At 40.3% G+C, this 15008-nt stretch overlaps 1 protein-coding gene across 2 annotated transcripts; it reads left to right on the top strand.

Annotated features, from left to right (window-relative positions):
- Nucleotides 1-5460: 5460 nt before the first annotated feature.
- Nucleotides 5461-9282, top strand: LOC311113144 (butyrophilin subfamily 1 member A1-like). Of its 2 annotated transcripts, XM_084156307.1 has the most exons (7): nucleotides 5461-5671; nucleotides 6873-6964; nucleotides 7444-7473; nucleotides 7574-7603; nucleotides 7924-7995; nucleotides 8178-8204; nucleotides 8353-9282. In XM_084156307.1, the coding sequence occupies exons 2-7, from the start codon at nucleotides 6961-6963 to the stop codon at nucleotides 8877-8879; spliced, it is 690 nt and encodes a 229-aa protein (XP_084012433.1). In that variant the 5' UTR covers nucleotides 5461-5671; nucleotides 6873-6960; the 3' UTR covers nucleotides 8880-9282. The 2 variants fall into 2 exon arrangements, with proteins under 2 accessions (XP_084012433.1, XP_084012432.1); XM_084156306.1 differs by lacking the exons at nucleotides 5461-5671; nucleotides 6873-6964 and adding an exon at nucleotides 6981-7286 and having other exon boundaries at nucleotides 8353-9259.
- Nucleotides 9283-15008: the final 5726 nt, after the last annotated feature.

Below are 15008 nucleotides of genomic sequence, written 5' to 3'. Positions count from 1 at the left end.
GAGCTTGAGGACTGGATCGAGGACGTGCTGTCCGGAAAGATTGACCCAGATGACGATGATGACGATGATGATGATGATGAAGATGAAGATGATGACGACGACGATGATGATGATGATGATGACGAAGATGATGACGACGACGAAGATGATGATGACGACGACGATGATGATGATGATGATGATGATGATGATGATGATGATGATGATGATGATGACGACGACGACGACGACGATGACGAGTAAAAGCTTACTTGCCATTCTTGGGTTTTCTCGGCTTTAGCCAACAGTGACCGAAAGCCGGCACCAATCATCAGTTTCCTAACATCTCTTCAAAAACACGTTGTATCCCTTCCTGTTTGCTTCCTGTATCTCTTTCTCAAAGCCATGATCAGAAAGTCTGGTGATACGCCCAAAGGGCAACACCTAAATCAATTTCACTCACAGGAGGATGGTGGCACCTTAATTGGGGAGGACGGGCTCTTGGTAATTGCTGGAGTGGAATAAGTGGAATAGTATCAAATATATCAAACACATGGTTTGATGCCATTCCATTTGCTCCATTCCAGCCATTATTATGAGCCCCTCAGCAGCCTCCACTGATTTCCCTGGGTAAGAAAAGACATGGAAGCAGGGGGAAGTTTTTGTCTATGAAAAAAATAATGGGTTGCGGTTCAAATGTAAGATCAGTGTTCCTTATTCAGTATGAAACGTTTGTCTCTCTCTTCATGGGTTTATAACTCTGAGTGTGTGTACGTGAGGACGAAGCTGAGGAAAACTAGTATGTTTGACCTCGTTTTATTTATCTCGTTGCACAAGTCAGGGATGCTCCCTTTCCCCTCTCATTTGTCCCATTTTTCTGTACTCTGTAACAACTACATGTTTTCTACTGGTAAAGAGAAGAAACATTGTACTATATTGTACTATATTGTATTATTTTTTAAAGAGAAGGAAACTTAACCTCACTGAAACGTCTTAAGAATAACACAGTTTGGAAAAGTGATTATGAAGATCTTGGAATTCACAAAAAGGCAAATAACTTGATTGTTTCTGGTCCGATATAAAAATAAAAAAATAAATGAGAAAAAAACATTTAAAAAATAAATATTGTTGTTTGTCATAATTTCTTCATGAATGTGTGTCTTTGTGTGTGTGTGACATTTTATAAAGTACAGCTACATAATTGTGAAACCTGGTAAAATGAGTACATATTTTGACAAAGGTGAAGCTTTACACATCAAATATAATATAATTCAAGACTCTTGAGAATAGCATAGAGACAAGACTGAATAATTGGTTATGTGCGAAACTAAAAGGTGCAAAATTCTCACAGGAAAGTAAGTCTGTCTCAGTGGGTATTTTACTGCCTTGATGACAGGAGGCATAAAACACATGATATACAGTGCCTTCAGAAAGTACACCCCTTCACTTTTTCCACATTTTGTTTTGTTACAGCTTGTGTCACTGATCTATCCATAACATCAAAGTAGAATTTTGTTTTTAAGAAATGTTTATAAACTAATTAAAAACAAAAAGCTGGAATGTCTTGAGTATTCAAACCCTTTGTTATAGCAAGTCCTAAATAAGTTCAGGATTAAAAATGTAATTAACAAGTCATATAATAAGTTGCATGGACTCATTCTGTGTTCAGTATTAATGGTTAACTTGATTTACCAATGACTACCCCATCTCTGTACCCCACAAATACAATTATCTGTGAGGTCCCACAGTCGAGTAGTACATTTCAAGCACAGATTTAACCACATACACCAGGGAGGTTGTTCAATGCCTCGCAAAGGAGGGCACCGATTGGTAGATAGCACACTCTGAATATCCATCCCTTTGAGCATAGGGAAGTTATTAATTACACTTTGGATGGCGTATCAATACACCCAATCACTACAAAGATACAGGCATCCTTCTTAACTCAGTTGCTGGAGAGGAAGGAAACCGCTCAGGGATTTCACCATGAGGCCAATGGTGACATTAAAACAGTTACAGAGTTTAATGGCTGTGATAGGAGAAAACTGAGGATGGATAAACGACATTGTACAGTAGTTACTTCACAATACTAACCTAAATCAGTGGTTCTCAAACCTCTCCTCAGGGACCCCCAGACATTTCACAATTTTGTTGTAGCCCTGAACTAGCTCGTTTGATTCACCTAGTCAAGGGCTTGATGATTAGTTGACAATTTGAATCAGGTGTGCTAGCTGTGGAATAGTTCAAATATATGGAATGGCTGGGGGTCCCCGAGGAGAGGTTTGAGAACCCCTGCCTTAAATGGCAGATTGATAAGAAGGAAGACTGGACAGAATAAGCATATTCCAAAACATGCATTCTATTTGTAAAAAGGCACTAAATGAATAATGCAAAACATTTGGCAAAGAAATTAACTTTTTGTCCTGAATACTGTTAGGTTCTAAATAAACAGAGTAAAACTCACGGACTACTAGGAAAAGCTCAAACCAAGTGTATTCACCCACTGGGTCAAACAGCTGCATAAGACAAAGACATGTTTCCACAAGTACATATATTTATTCCCTCCACTGGGCGGAGTCAACTCCTTGCACGTCTAGACAGCCAATACATCTCTGTTGCTAGGCAGGAACTTAAATGGTTCCTCTCATTGGTGTAGTCATGGCCCTGCCTCCTATATGTGTATGTCATAGGACTGACCCATGCATTGACGTTTGTTCGCTATACATGTCGAGGGAGGCTATTCACAAGGACATATTGTTGTCTCACGATTCCCGAGCATGAAACGGCACAGGGGATGTTCAGTGTGCGGCATGGCTATATTGACAAAAAAACAGATTCCATGGGATCAAATGGTTGGCTTTTGCACAGATGGGGCTCCATCTACGGCGGGATGGCAGGCAGGCCTCTGCACTCTAGTTATGAATGTGTCTCCCTCTGCCATATGGACACATTGTATGATACACCGAGAGCAACTGGTGGCAAAAGAGCTGAGCACAGAAACTCAGAGATATACTGTAGCAGGTAACTTAGATTGTAAGCTACATCAAACCACATCCACTGCGCGCACACCTGTTCGCAAAACTATGTGGCGTTATGGGATCAGAGCATGACAATGTTCTATTTCACACCGAGGCTTGGTGGTTATCGAGGGGGAGTGTTGGACATATTTTTCACATTGAGAGAGGAACTGTTTGGTTGACTTGGTTGACTTTCTGTGTAATTAAAATAAAATGACACAACGGTGGTAGGCCTGATCATCGACAATGATGAGATAGCCTATAGGGAGGAGGTCAGCGATGTGGCAGTATGGTGCCAGGACAACCACCTCTACATCAACGTGATGCAGAAAGGAGATGATCGTGGACTACTGGAAAATGAGGGACAAACACGCCCCCATTCACATCAACAGGGCTGTAGTGGAGCATGTCGAGAGCTTCAAGTTCCTTGGTGTCCTCATCACCAACCAACTGTCATGGTCCAAACACACCAAGACAGTCATGAAGAGGGCATGACAAAGCCTATTCCCCCTCAGGAGGTTGAAAAGATTTGGCATGGGTCCTCAGATCCTCAAAAAGTTATACAGCTGCACAATCGAGAGCATCCTGACTGGTTGAATCACCGCCTGGTATCGCAACTGCTCGGCCTTCGACCGCAAGGTACTACAGAGGGTAGTGCGTACGGCCCAGTACATCACTGAGGCCAAGCTTCCTGCCATCCAGGACCTCTATACCAGGCGGTGTCAGATGAAGGCTCTAAAAATTGTCAAAGAATCCAGCCACCCCTAGTCATAGACTGTTCTCTCTGCTACTGCACGACGAGCGCCAAGTCTATGTCCAAAAGGCTTCTTAACAGCTTCTACCCCCAAGCCATAAGACTCCTGAACAGCTAATCATGGCTACCCGTACTATTTGCACTGCCCCCCCAAACCCACCCCATCCCCCTCTTTTACACTGCTGCTACTCTGTTTATTATTTATACATAGACACTTTAAATCTACCCACATGTACATATTACCTCAATTACCTCGACTAGCCGGTGCCCCCGCACATTGACTCTGTACCGGTACCCCCCTGTATATAGCCTCCCTACTGTTCTTTTATTTTACTGCTGCTCTTTAGTTATTTGCCTTTATTTTTTACTTATATATTTTTTACTTCACACTTTTTTAATTTTATTTTTTCCTCAAAAAACTGCATTGTTGGTTAAGGGCTTGTAAGTAAGCATTTCACTGTAATGTCTACAACTGTTGTATTCGACGCATGTGGCAAATACAATTTTGATTTGATGTAACAGACATATTTGGGAAACTGAATGAACTGAACACAAGCATGCAGGGGAAATACAAAATAATTCTACAGATGAGTGACCGAATCAGGGCATTTAGAGGAAATAATTATTATTGGAGAGAGAGTCTTTCAAAAGCGAACTATTCCCCCTTCCCCGGTTGTTCATGTTTCTAGCAGAAAACACCAACAGTAAGTGTCCCACACAAGTGATGACTGCTCACCTCCAATGCTTGGAAGAGCACTTTGGGACCCACTTCCAATCGATTTGACTGCGATCCTGGCTCCGTTGACATGCTTGTAAGTGAAAATCCAACAGCTGATTGAGTGTCATCTGACCGAATGCATTCACTGGTCACTACGAAGGAGTTTTGGTTCCTGATTCAAATGGAAAACCGTGCCATCTCCCTCTGAGCATTAATGCTGCGTTAAGAAAAACAGGGAACTTGGAACTTGAACTTGGAAATCTCCGACTTCCGGAAAATGTTTAGAACGGTCATCCAACTCAGAATTCCAACTCGGGAACTCGGGCCTCTTTCTAGAGCTCCAAATTTCCAACCTGCAGATCACTGATGTCATGATTTGACCTTGTATTTTTCCGAGTTCTCTTTTGTCTTGAAAGCACCATAAAACTCATGGTACCCTTCGCCAGCTCATATCTGTGTGTAGCTGGATTCAATGCTCTCGTCTGCATTAAAACCAAATATCGATCCAGGTTGGATGTGACAGCAGAGATGAGGTGCGTACTGTCGACCATGCCCCCTGACTTTGAGAAGCTCCAACGCGACATGCATATAGCACACCCATCTCATTAGTGGTGGTGAGATAAGATACATTATGTCAGACTAATTGACTGTCATAGCCCCACATTAAAAGTATGTGATGGTGAGTTGAGAAGACAATCAGAAATACTGTGAGAATGTTTTTTCAATTGACTGCCATAGCCCCAAATAAAAAAGTAGACAATCGCTGTTAATTATTTTAATTGTTTTTTACATGTTTGGGGTCCGATGATTTTCAGATATCAAAATGGGGTTGTGGGCCAAAAAGGTTTGCAAACCCCTGGCATAGAGTATATATAATGCTTGCAGTAACTAAACTGGCCATATGGGGGGGGGGCAGCTTTCCTATGAAGTACTGTACTGAAAAGTTAATAAGATACTGTTGTCTTGATTAAACCCTCCCAGTTTCCCTACGTGATTCTTGCTGGAAGGTTCGACTGACTGGTTACACATTAACCAGAGGAGCTGCAGTATGTTGTCTCTTTATCAACTCTTTCTGTTATCATAATTATGGCCACTCACTAGCCTTTAGCATTAGCAATTTGGTAAATGGGTACTTGGTATGAATAATATTTGAGACTATATGTGATACATATACAACAAAATAGGACATTATTTTTACACAAGGTAAGTGTCTGAAAAATAATCACCATAATGTCCTGAAATGATTCCATCTTGCTCTCTCTCTCTCTCTCTGTCTGTCTCTCTCTCTCTCTCTCTCTCTCTCTCTCTCTCGTTGACTAACCATTCAGCGTTATTGTTTTTTTACTGTAACTTTGAACTTCTATACTAGTGGGTTAAACAATAATCCTTTTGATCTGAGGCAATTTGAAATATCCCTGAAAGACAACCCTTTCAACAGGATAACTGAAGTACTGTCTTTCTGAAACTAACTAATCACTTTTAGAATCTAATCCTTTATTGAAATGTCTTTGGAATGGAACTAGCACAGTAGGAAGTGATTTGGGTAGTACCTTATGTTATGTTACATAAATTGCATATTTGCTAGGACATTATAAGGTATCAATGGGTACTTGCTAGTACATACTTCAAATAATTGTACCCAATTGGTAACTACCTGATACCAAATGCATTTTAGTGCTTGTTCCAATGAGTCCCAAAGAAACAGTTTACTGCCAGTGTCCTTATTCATGCATTCATAAAGCCTTTATAACAGCTATACAACACATTATAACATTTGTCATAAGCTGTAATGAGTTGTTTTAAATAGTTATGAGTAACGGCATAAGATGTTATAAAACTAGTTATAATGGGTGTTATATAGGATTGTTCATCTTGTTGTCATATGCGCTTATGTCAACTGTTAATAACAACTGCTATTACACATTCTGCATGACAACTAATGTCATATGTTATTACATGCTACATAAGTGTCTACATACCAGATGTTATAATAGGGCGTTATATCATTTACCAAACTCTGTGTCACATTATTACATGAAATGGAATGATGGGCGTCAAAACCATGTCACATGCCGTTATAGAGTGTGCACAGACACTTTAAGTAAAGTGACATACATTTGAGGTGTTATAAAACAGTTATGAATGTGCTTAATACCATAGAGTTGAGCGTATCACAAAACCATTCAGGATCACCCACTTGTTTTGGTGGTAACACAACAACAATTCTGTGTTTGAGACTGACCAGAGGCATTTCTCCAATTAAAACATTAAGAATAGATCAAGTTTGCCTTCCTCTCTGCTCAAGCTATTTTCCATAGTTTCCTTTACACTTGTCTCTTGGTTTTTGTTAGCAATGTGAATCAGGCCTAGCAGACGTGAAATAAGGTTGCTAATTTCTTTATAGGTGCCGTGGCTGAGTATTATAGAAGGACAAGACAGAGTTGTTCTGCAACAATTTGACTCTTAACTTTGACCATTTTGCCACCATCACCATGGGTAAGCTGCTTGGATATAGATACTTAAGGGCTGGATTCAATCCGTATCGCGGAAGTATTGTGGAAGATCTGCGTTCAAATTTAACAGTAATTTTCCGATTGAGCCAACATACTGTATGCAGCATTTACTTTTAATGCAGTCTCTGCGAACGCTGGAACATTGCCTTTATATTTCAATCGAGCTGGAACTCGGATCCGCAATACTTCTGCGATACGGATTGAATCCAGCCCTAAATACATCATGTGATATACTGGGGACTACTTGATTGTTAGCTGTTACTATTTAGCCACCATCACCATGGTAATAGCCACCATCACCATGGTAATAGCCACCATCACTATGGGTAAAGCTGCTCCGATATACAAACCGAAATCATTAGCCCTAAATACATGAATTTACCCCTGACTACTACATTCAGTATAACTATAGTAAATATAGCACTGGAGTAAAATAAGCACAACTCTTTCTTTCTTTTACAGGATGTTGTGGATCAAAAACAGAAGAACAGAGTAAGTTTGTTTTCTTCTCTTTGCCACAAAAAGGTTATGGTGGATATTTGTCTTTCAAAAGAAGAAAATGTATAATTGAACACTGTATTACTTTATACAGGACAGAGCACCAGGTATTCAACAAAGATGGGTAGGCTTTTAATCTCTTAATGTAAATACTTTTACTGGATCATTATTTCAAAAGAAGACAATTGAGAGTTGGTAGATTTAAAATATGATCTCTGATTTTTAAGGACTCAATATTTTAGTGTTTTATGTTATACATAGGGGAGGAAGTGTGTGTGTGGGGGGGTCTCGTATTATCCATGCATGTTTTGTTTAATAAACAACAAAAACATAAAATTGATGGAAAGCATGTGCAGTTATACAGTATGGTCTGACAAATATTTCAGATGAAGAATGTTTATTTAAATTATTTAAGGAAAATTCTATTGTTTTGGTGATATGAAGGTTATGACTCAACTGCAGAGCTAGAAAACCCTTTACAGACAGAAACGCAGCTCAAACCATCTCCTAGAAATGGTGAGAAATATACTACATTAATACAAATGATGCTGTATATATTCTGGGTAAGCACCAACTTTGCACCAACTTACCCTAGTGCGGCATCTTATCCATGTGCATACAAATTTAAATACAATATAACTTCAGATAATATTCATATGAAATGTGAGACATAGATTTGCTATTTTTTCCCCCACCAGATATAAATCAAGCACGCACACATGAAGGTAATGCGCTCTGTCAACAGAATCTGTTTTTTAACTCAATTAAAATATTTTTTATCTGCCCTATATGCCTAATCTTTAAATCACTAAAGATGCAATTACAATGAAAATAATGAGTGAATAAAATATGTTGTTTTCCTATTCTCCACAGTGTATGTTACTCTGGATGTGGACACAGCTCACCCTAAGCTTAAGATAAATGGGAAATCACTACATTGGATAGGTGAATCATCGCAGAGAAACTTTGACATTGAGAACTGTTTTGATGAAGAGCCTTTTGTGTTGGGCAAAACGGGCCGTGCTTTGAAGACTTACTGGGAGGTGGATGTGAAGGAGAAGGATGACTGGGTGCTTGGCGTTGCCAAGGCAACGGCTCACAGGAAGGGGCCGTTGGCTTTCAGACCAAATGATGGCTTCTGGGTGATCAGACTATCCAATGGACAAAGACTTAAAGCCATGGAGGATGAAGAACGTGTTCTTGACGTAGGAATTCCAGATAAAGTCGGTATCTATCTGCATTATCTGGAAAGGAAGGTGACTTTCTTTAATGCAAAAGATGGTTCACTCATCCACTCATTTATCAATGGACCAAATTATGAGGATGATGTCCTCCCACTTTTCTCACCCTGGAACAATGATCCAAAACCAATCACAATTTTGTCAATCACGGCAACATAAAAAACATAATTCATCACATTCCCTGTCTGTCAATAGCTTATCGTGGTTTAAAGCTATGTCAATCATTTTCGATTAAATACTATAAAGAATTGTGGATTCATCAATATTGTGAAGAACGGGCGGCAGGTAGCTTAGTGGTTAAGAGCGATGTGCCAGTAATCGAAAGGTCGCTGGTTCTAATCCCCGAGCCGACTAGGGGAAAAATCTGTTGATGTGCCCTTGAGCAAGGCACTTAACCCTAATTGCTCATGTAAGTCGCTCTGGATAAGAGCATCTGCTAAATGACTAAAATGTTGTGCTCCATATTCTTTATCAATGTATTATACATTCATTATTTCAGTAGTGTATTGTGTGTGACATTAAACAAGCATTTTTGTTATAAAAAATGAAATGTTGATTTGTGAAAAATACAGAATCTTATTTGGTATCTGAATGTAGATCTATTGATGACTAGGATTGAGAGATACAACTACCTTCTACTGGCTTGTATGTAGTTGTTTTGACAAGTTTAATAATCCTCCATCACATAAAACCTTGATTATCTTTACAATGACCAACAATGCAAGCTACAGTGCATTCGGAAAGTATTCAGACCCCTTTACTTTTCCCACATTTTGTTACATTGCAGCCTTATTCTAAAATGGATTAAATTGTTTATTCCCCTCATCAATCTACACACAATACCCCATAATGACGAAGCAAAAACAGGTTTGTAGACATTTTATCAAATGTATAAAAAATTTAAAAACGGAAATATCACATTTACATAAGTATTCAGACCCTTTACTCAGTACTTTGTCGAAGCACCTTTGGCAGCAATTACAGCCTCAAGTCTTCTTGGGAATGATGTTACAAGCTTGGCACACCTGTATTTGGGGAATTTCTCCCATTCTTCTCTGTAGATCCTCTCAAGCTCTGTCAGGTTGGATTGGGAGCATTGCTGCAAAGCTATTTTCAGGTCTTGCCAGAGATGTTCGATCAGGTTTAAGTCCGGGCTCTGGCTGGGCCAATCAAGGACATTCAGAGACTTGTCCTGAAGCCTGTGTGCTTAGGGTTGTTGTCCTGTTGCAAGGTGAACCTTCACCCCAGTCTGAGGTCCTGAGTGCTCTGGAGCAAGTTTTCATCAAGGATCTCTCTGTACTTTGTTTCATTCATCGTTGCCTCAATCCTGACTAGTCTTCCAGTCCATGCCACTCAAAAACATCCCCACAGCATGATGCTGCCACCACCATGCTTCACCGTAGGGATGGTGTCAGGTTTCCTCCAGACGTGACGCTTGGCATTCAGGCAAAATAGTTCAATCTTGGTTTCATCAGACCAGAGAATCTTGTTTCTCATGGTCTGAGCGTGTTTAGGGGCCTTTTGGCAAACTCCAAGCGGCCTGTCATGTGCCTTTTACTGAGGAGTGGCTTCCGTCTGGCCACTCTACCATAAAGGCCTGATTGGTGGAGTGCTGCAGAGATGATTGTCCGTCTGGAAGGTTCCCCCATCTCCACAGAGGAACTCTAGAGCTCTGTCAGAGAGACCATTGTGTTCTTGGTCACCTCCCTGACCAAGGCCCTTCTCCCCCGATTGCTCAGTTTGGCCGGGCGGCCAGGTCTAGGAAGATTCTTGGTGGTTCCAAACCTCTTCCATTTAAGAATGATGGAGGCCACTGTGCACTTGGGGACCTACAATACTGCCTCGACACAATCCTGTCTCAGAGCTCTACAGACAATTCCTTCGACCTCATGGCTTGGTTTCTTCTCCAACAAGCACTGTCAACTGTGGGACTTTATATAGACACGTGTGCCTTTCCAAATCATGTCCAATCAATTGAATTTACCACAGGTGGCCTCCAATCATGTTGTAGAAACATTTCAAAGATGATCAATGGAAACAGGATGCACCTGAGCTCATTATCGAGTCTCATAGCAAAGGGTCTGAATACTTCTGTAAATAAGGTATTTCTGTTTTTAATTTTTGATAAATTAGCAAAACAAGCTAAAAGCCTGTTTTTGCTTTGTCATTATGTGGTATTGTGTGTAGATTGTTGAGGCTTTTGTATTTATTTAATCAATTTTAGAATAAGGCTGTAACATAACAAAATGTGGAAAAAGTCAAGGGGTCTGAATACTTTCCTAAGGTGCTGTAGTTAGCCAGAGATTTGACACAATATATTGACCCAGTGAAGCCTGTAGTTAGTTGTCCAGGTGTAACATCTAGTTTCACCATATTGTCATTACAGATATTTCTACCAATATTTTAGTTCAATCAGTCTGGGATATAAAGTGATTATATGACTTATTTTTAAAAGAACTATGACTATATATTATGAATGACAAAACATAAATCTGACAAAACAGAATTTGTTAGTGTATACATCTGTCACGAATTCCGCCGAGACTGCCTCTCCTCCTTGCTCGGGCAGGCTTCATCGTTCGTCGTCCCCGGAGTACTAGCTACTACCGCTTGATGTCTCGATGTTTGTTTGGTCTTGTCTTGTTAGTGCACCTGTTTCGTGTTATGTATGGATTAGGTCACCTATAAGTTTCCTTTAGTTTTGTTTGCAGTTGTGTGTGATTGACCGCCTGTCCGTTGATTTATGGTATTTGTTCTCGTGTTTATTGTGTATTTACGCACTGTATGCGTAATCGCTCGCCTCCAGTTTTTGAGGCCCGTTATTTTGTATTGTCTTGTTGACTAGTAGAGTCATTTTGACTGATCTTCTGTGTCCTGCGCCTGACTCCAACACCTATCCACATCAGCTTGTGACAACATCTTTATAATGAGGGATACTCACTTTACAGTAATGAGAATCAAAACAGACATTTTAGTAGATTTTTACAGTTACATTTAAAACATTCGAAAACAGTAGGCTTACAGCTCTCAAAAAGGGCAAAATGTTCCATCTCACATCGCTCAGATCAGTGTGTGTGGGACAAAGAAAGTAAAAGATTGAAGTAACTCAATCTTCACAAAGTTAATCATTGCTGAAGCTAAACAATTGCTCAAGCAATGGACTATAATCCGCATTGCACTCTACGCATCAGCTGTTTTCCCCATGGTCAAATAAAACCACAGATAAAACCATAGTCCACTAACACTCCCAGCTCCACAGGTTTTCAGTTCAATGGGAATGACATTAGGCATTAAGCAGTGGTGTAAAGTACTTAAGTATAAATACTTTAAAGTACTACTTAAGTATTTTTGGGGGGTGTCTGTACTTTACTTTACTATTTCTATTTTTGACAACTTTTACTTTTACTTCACTACATTCCTAAAGAAAATAATGTACTTTTTACTCCTTACATTTTCCCCGACACCCAAAAGTACTGGTTACAGTTTGAAACGCTTATCAGGACAGGAAAAATGGTCTAATTCACACACTTATCATCCCCGGTCATCCCTACTGCCTCTGATCTGGCAGACTCACTAAACACAAATGCTTCATTTGTAAATTATGTCTGAGTGTTGAAGTGTGCCCTGGCCATCCGTAAATAAATAAAAAATCACGAAAATCGTGCCGTCTGGTTTGCTTAAAATAAGCAATTTGAAATGATTTTTAATTTTACTTTTACTTTTGATACTTAAGTACATTTAAAACCAAATACTTTTAGACTTCTACTCAAGTACTATTTTACTGGGTGACTTTTACTTTTACTTGAGTAAGTTTCTTTTAAGGTATTTTTACTTTTACTCAAGTATGACAAGTGGGTACTTTTTCCACCACTGGTCCTGGGTGACTCCAACACTCCATTGAGTCTTCTTTACCTGGTCACCCTCCCTGTAACCTGTATCATATCCCTTTACACCCAAGACACAGTGCTTTTCCTCAAACCTCTTCTCAGTTGCCTTTTCTCTCCGTAGGTCTCCAAATTTTAATGACAGATACAGTAAGTCTGGGGTGTGCAGTGTATGGGTCGAGAGTCACATCCGCTGTAAGTAAGTACATATTTAATTGTTCAAAGCAGTTGCGACACTGACTGCTGAAGTGTGTGTGTGTGTGAATCTTAACCCCCTAAAGTTGATGTCCTCGCCACCATGGAACATCTAATTAGCATAATAAAAAAATCCCCATTAAAATCTGTCAATTTAAGATAGAGATATTGGATGCGTCTCAATCCACCGGATCCACCTATGTCTCACTTCCACATTTACAGTGAAAGGTGACATAGCTAGAGCGGTGTTTGTCAGACAATGAGACATCCCGAAAATCCGTCTTCTCACAAAGCCGTTTGTAGCGTCCGAACGGTAACCCTTAATAACCCTTAATATGACCCCTCAGTGGAAAGGTTTATCTCTAGGACTCCCACAGGTCTCACAAGACTCGTCTAAAGGTCCCCCGGTTCTACTTGAAAACATTTATAGAAGCACAGTACCAGTCAAAAGTTTGGACACGTACTCATTCAACGGTTTTCCTTTCTTTTTTACTATTTTCTACATTGTAGAATAATAGTGAAGACATCAAAACTATGAAATAACAAATATGGAATCATGTAGTAACCAAAAATCTGTTAAACAAATCAAAATATATTTTCCAACAGTCTTGAAGGAGTTCCCACATATTCTAAGCACTTGTTGACTGATTTTCCTTCACTCTGCGGGCCAACTCATCCTAAACCATCTCAATTGGGTTGAGATCGGGTGATTGTGGAGCCCAGGTCATCTGATACAGCACTCCATCACTCTCCTTCTTGGTCAAATAGCCCTTACACAGCCTGGAGGTGTGTTGGATCATTGTCCTGTTGAAAAATAAATGATAGTCCCACTAAGTGCAAACCAGATGGGATGGCGTATTACTGCAGAATGCTGTGGTAGCCATTATGGTTAAGTGTGCCTTGAATTCTAAATAAATCACTGACAGTGTCACCAGCAAAGCACCCCCACACCATCACACCTCCTCCTCCATGCTTCACGGTGGGAAACACACATGCGGAGATCATCCGTTCACCTACTCTGCGACCAAAAATCTCACATTTGGACTCATCAGACCAAAGGACAGAACGGACAGATTTCCACCGGTCTAATGACCATTGATCGTGTTTCTTGGTCCAAGCAAGTCTCTTCTTCTTATTGGTGTCCTTCAGTAGTGGTTTCTTTGCAGCAATTCGACCATGAAGGCCTGATTCATGCAGTCTCTTCTGAACAGTTGATGTTGAGATGTGTCTGTTACTTGAACTCTGTGAAGCATTTATTTGGGATGCAGTTTCTGAGGCTGGTAACTCTATTGAACCTATCCTCTGCAGCAAGAATTTCCCTGTATTTAGCTCCATCCATCATTCCTTCAATTCTGACCAGTTTCCCAGTCCCTGCCGATGAAAAACATTCCCACAGCATGATGCTGCCACCACCATGCTTCACTGTGGGGATGGTGTTCTCCGGGTGATGAGAGGTGTTAGGTTTTCCCCAGACATAGCGTTTTCCTTGATGGCCAAAAAGCTCAATTTTAGTCTCATCTGACCAGAGTACCTTCTTCCATATGTCTGGGGAGTCTCCCACATGCCTTTTGGCGAATACCAAACGTGTTTGCTTATTTTTTCTTTAAGTAATGGCTTTTTTCTGGCCACTCTTCCGTAAATCAAATCAAATCAAATCAAATTGTATTGGTCACATGCGCCGAATACAACAGGTGCAGACATTACAGTGAAATGCTTACTTACAGCCCTTAACCAACAGTGCATTTATTTTAAACAAAAAAAGTAAGAATAAAACAACAACAAAAAAAGTGTTGAGAAAAAAAGAGCAGAAGTAAAATAAAGTGACAGTGGGGAGGCTATATATACAGTAAAATAAAGTGACAGTAGGGAGGCTATATATACAGGGGGGTACCGTTGCAGAGTCAATGTGCGGGGGCACCGGCTAGTTGAGGTAGTTGAGGTAATATGTACATGTGGGTAGAGTTAAAGTGACTATGCATAAATACTTACTTAACAGAGTAGCAGCAGCATAAAAAGGATGGGGTGGGGGGGCAGTGCAAATAGTCCGGGTAGCCATGATTAGCTGTTCAGGAGTCTTATGGCTTGGGGGTAGAAGCTGTTGAGAAGTCTTTTGGACCTAGACTTGGCACTCCGGTACCGCTTGCCGTGCGGTAGCAGAGAGAACAGTCTATGACTAGGGTGGCTGGAGTCTTTGACAATTTTGAGGGCC

This window comes from Coregonus lavaretus, assembly GCF_964263955.1.
Source record: "Coregonus lavaretus genome assembly, chromosome: 39".
In the NCBI taxonomy this organism is placed as follows: domain Eukaryota; kingdom Metazoa; phylum Chordata; class Actinopteri; order Salmoniformes; family Salmonidae; genus Coregonus; species Coregonus lavaretus.
This window is presented reverse-complemented; position numbering and strand designations above follow the sequence as displayed.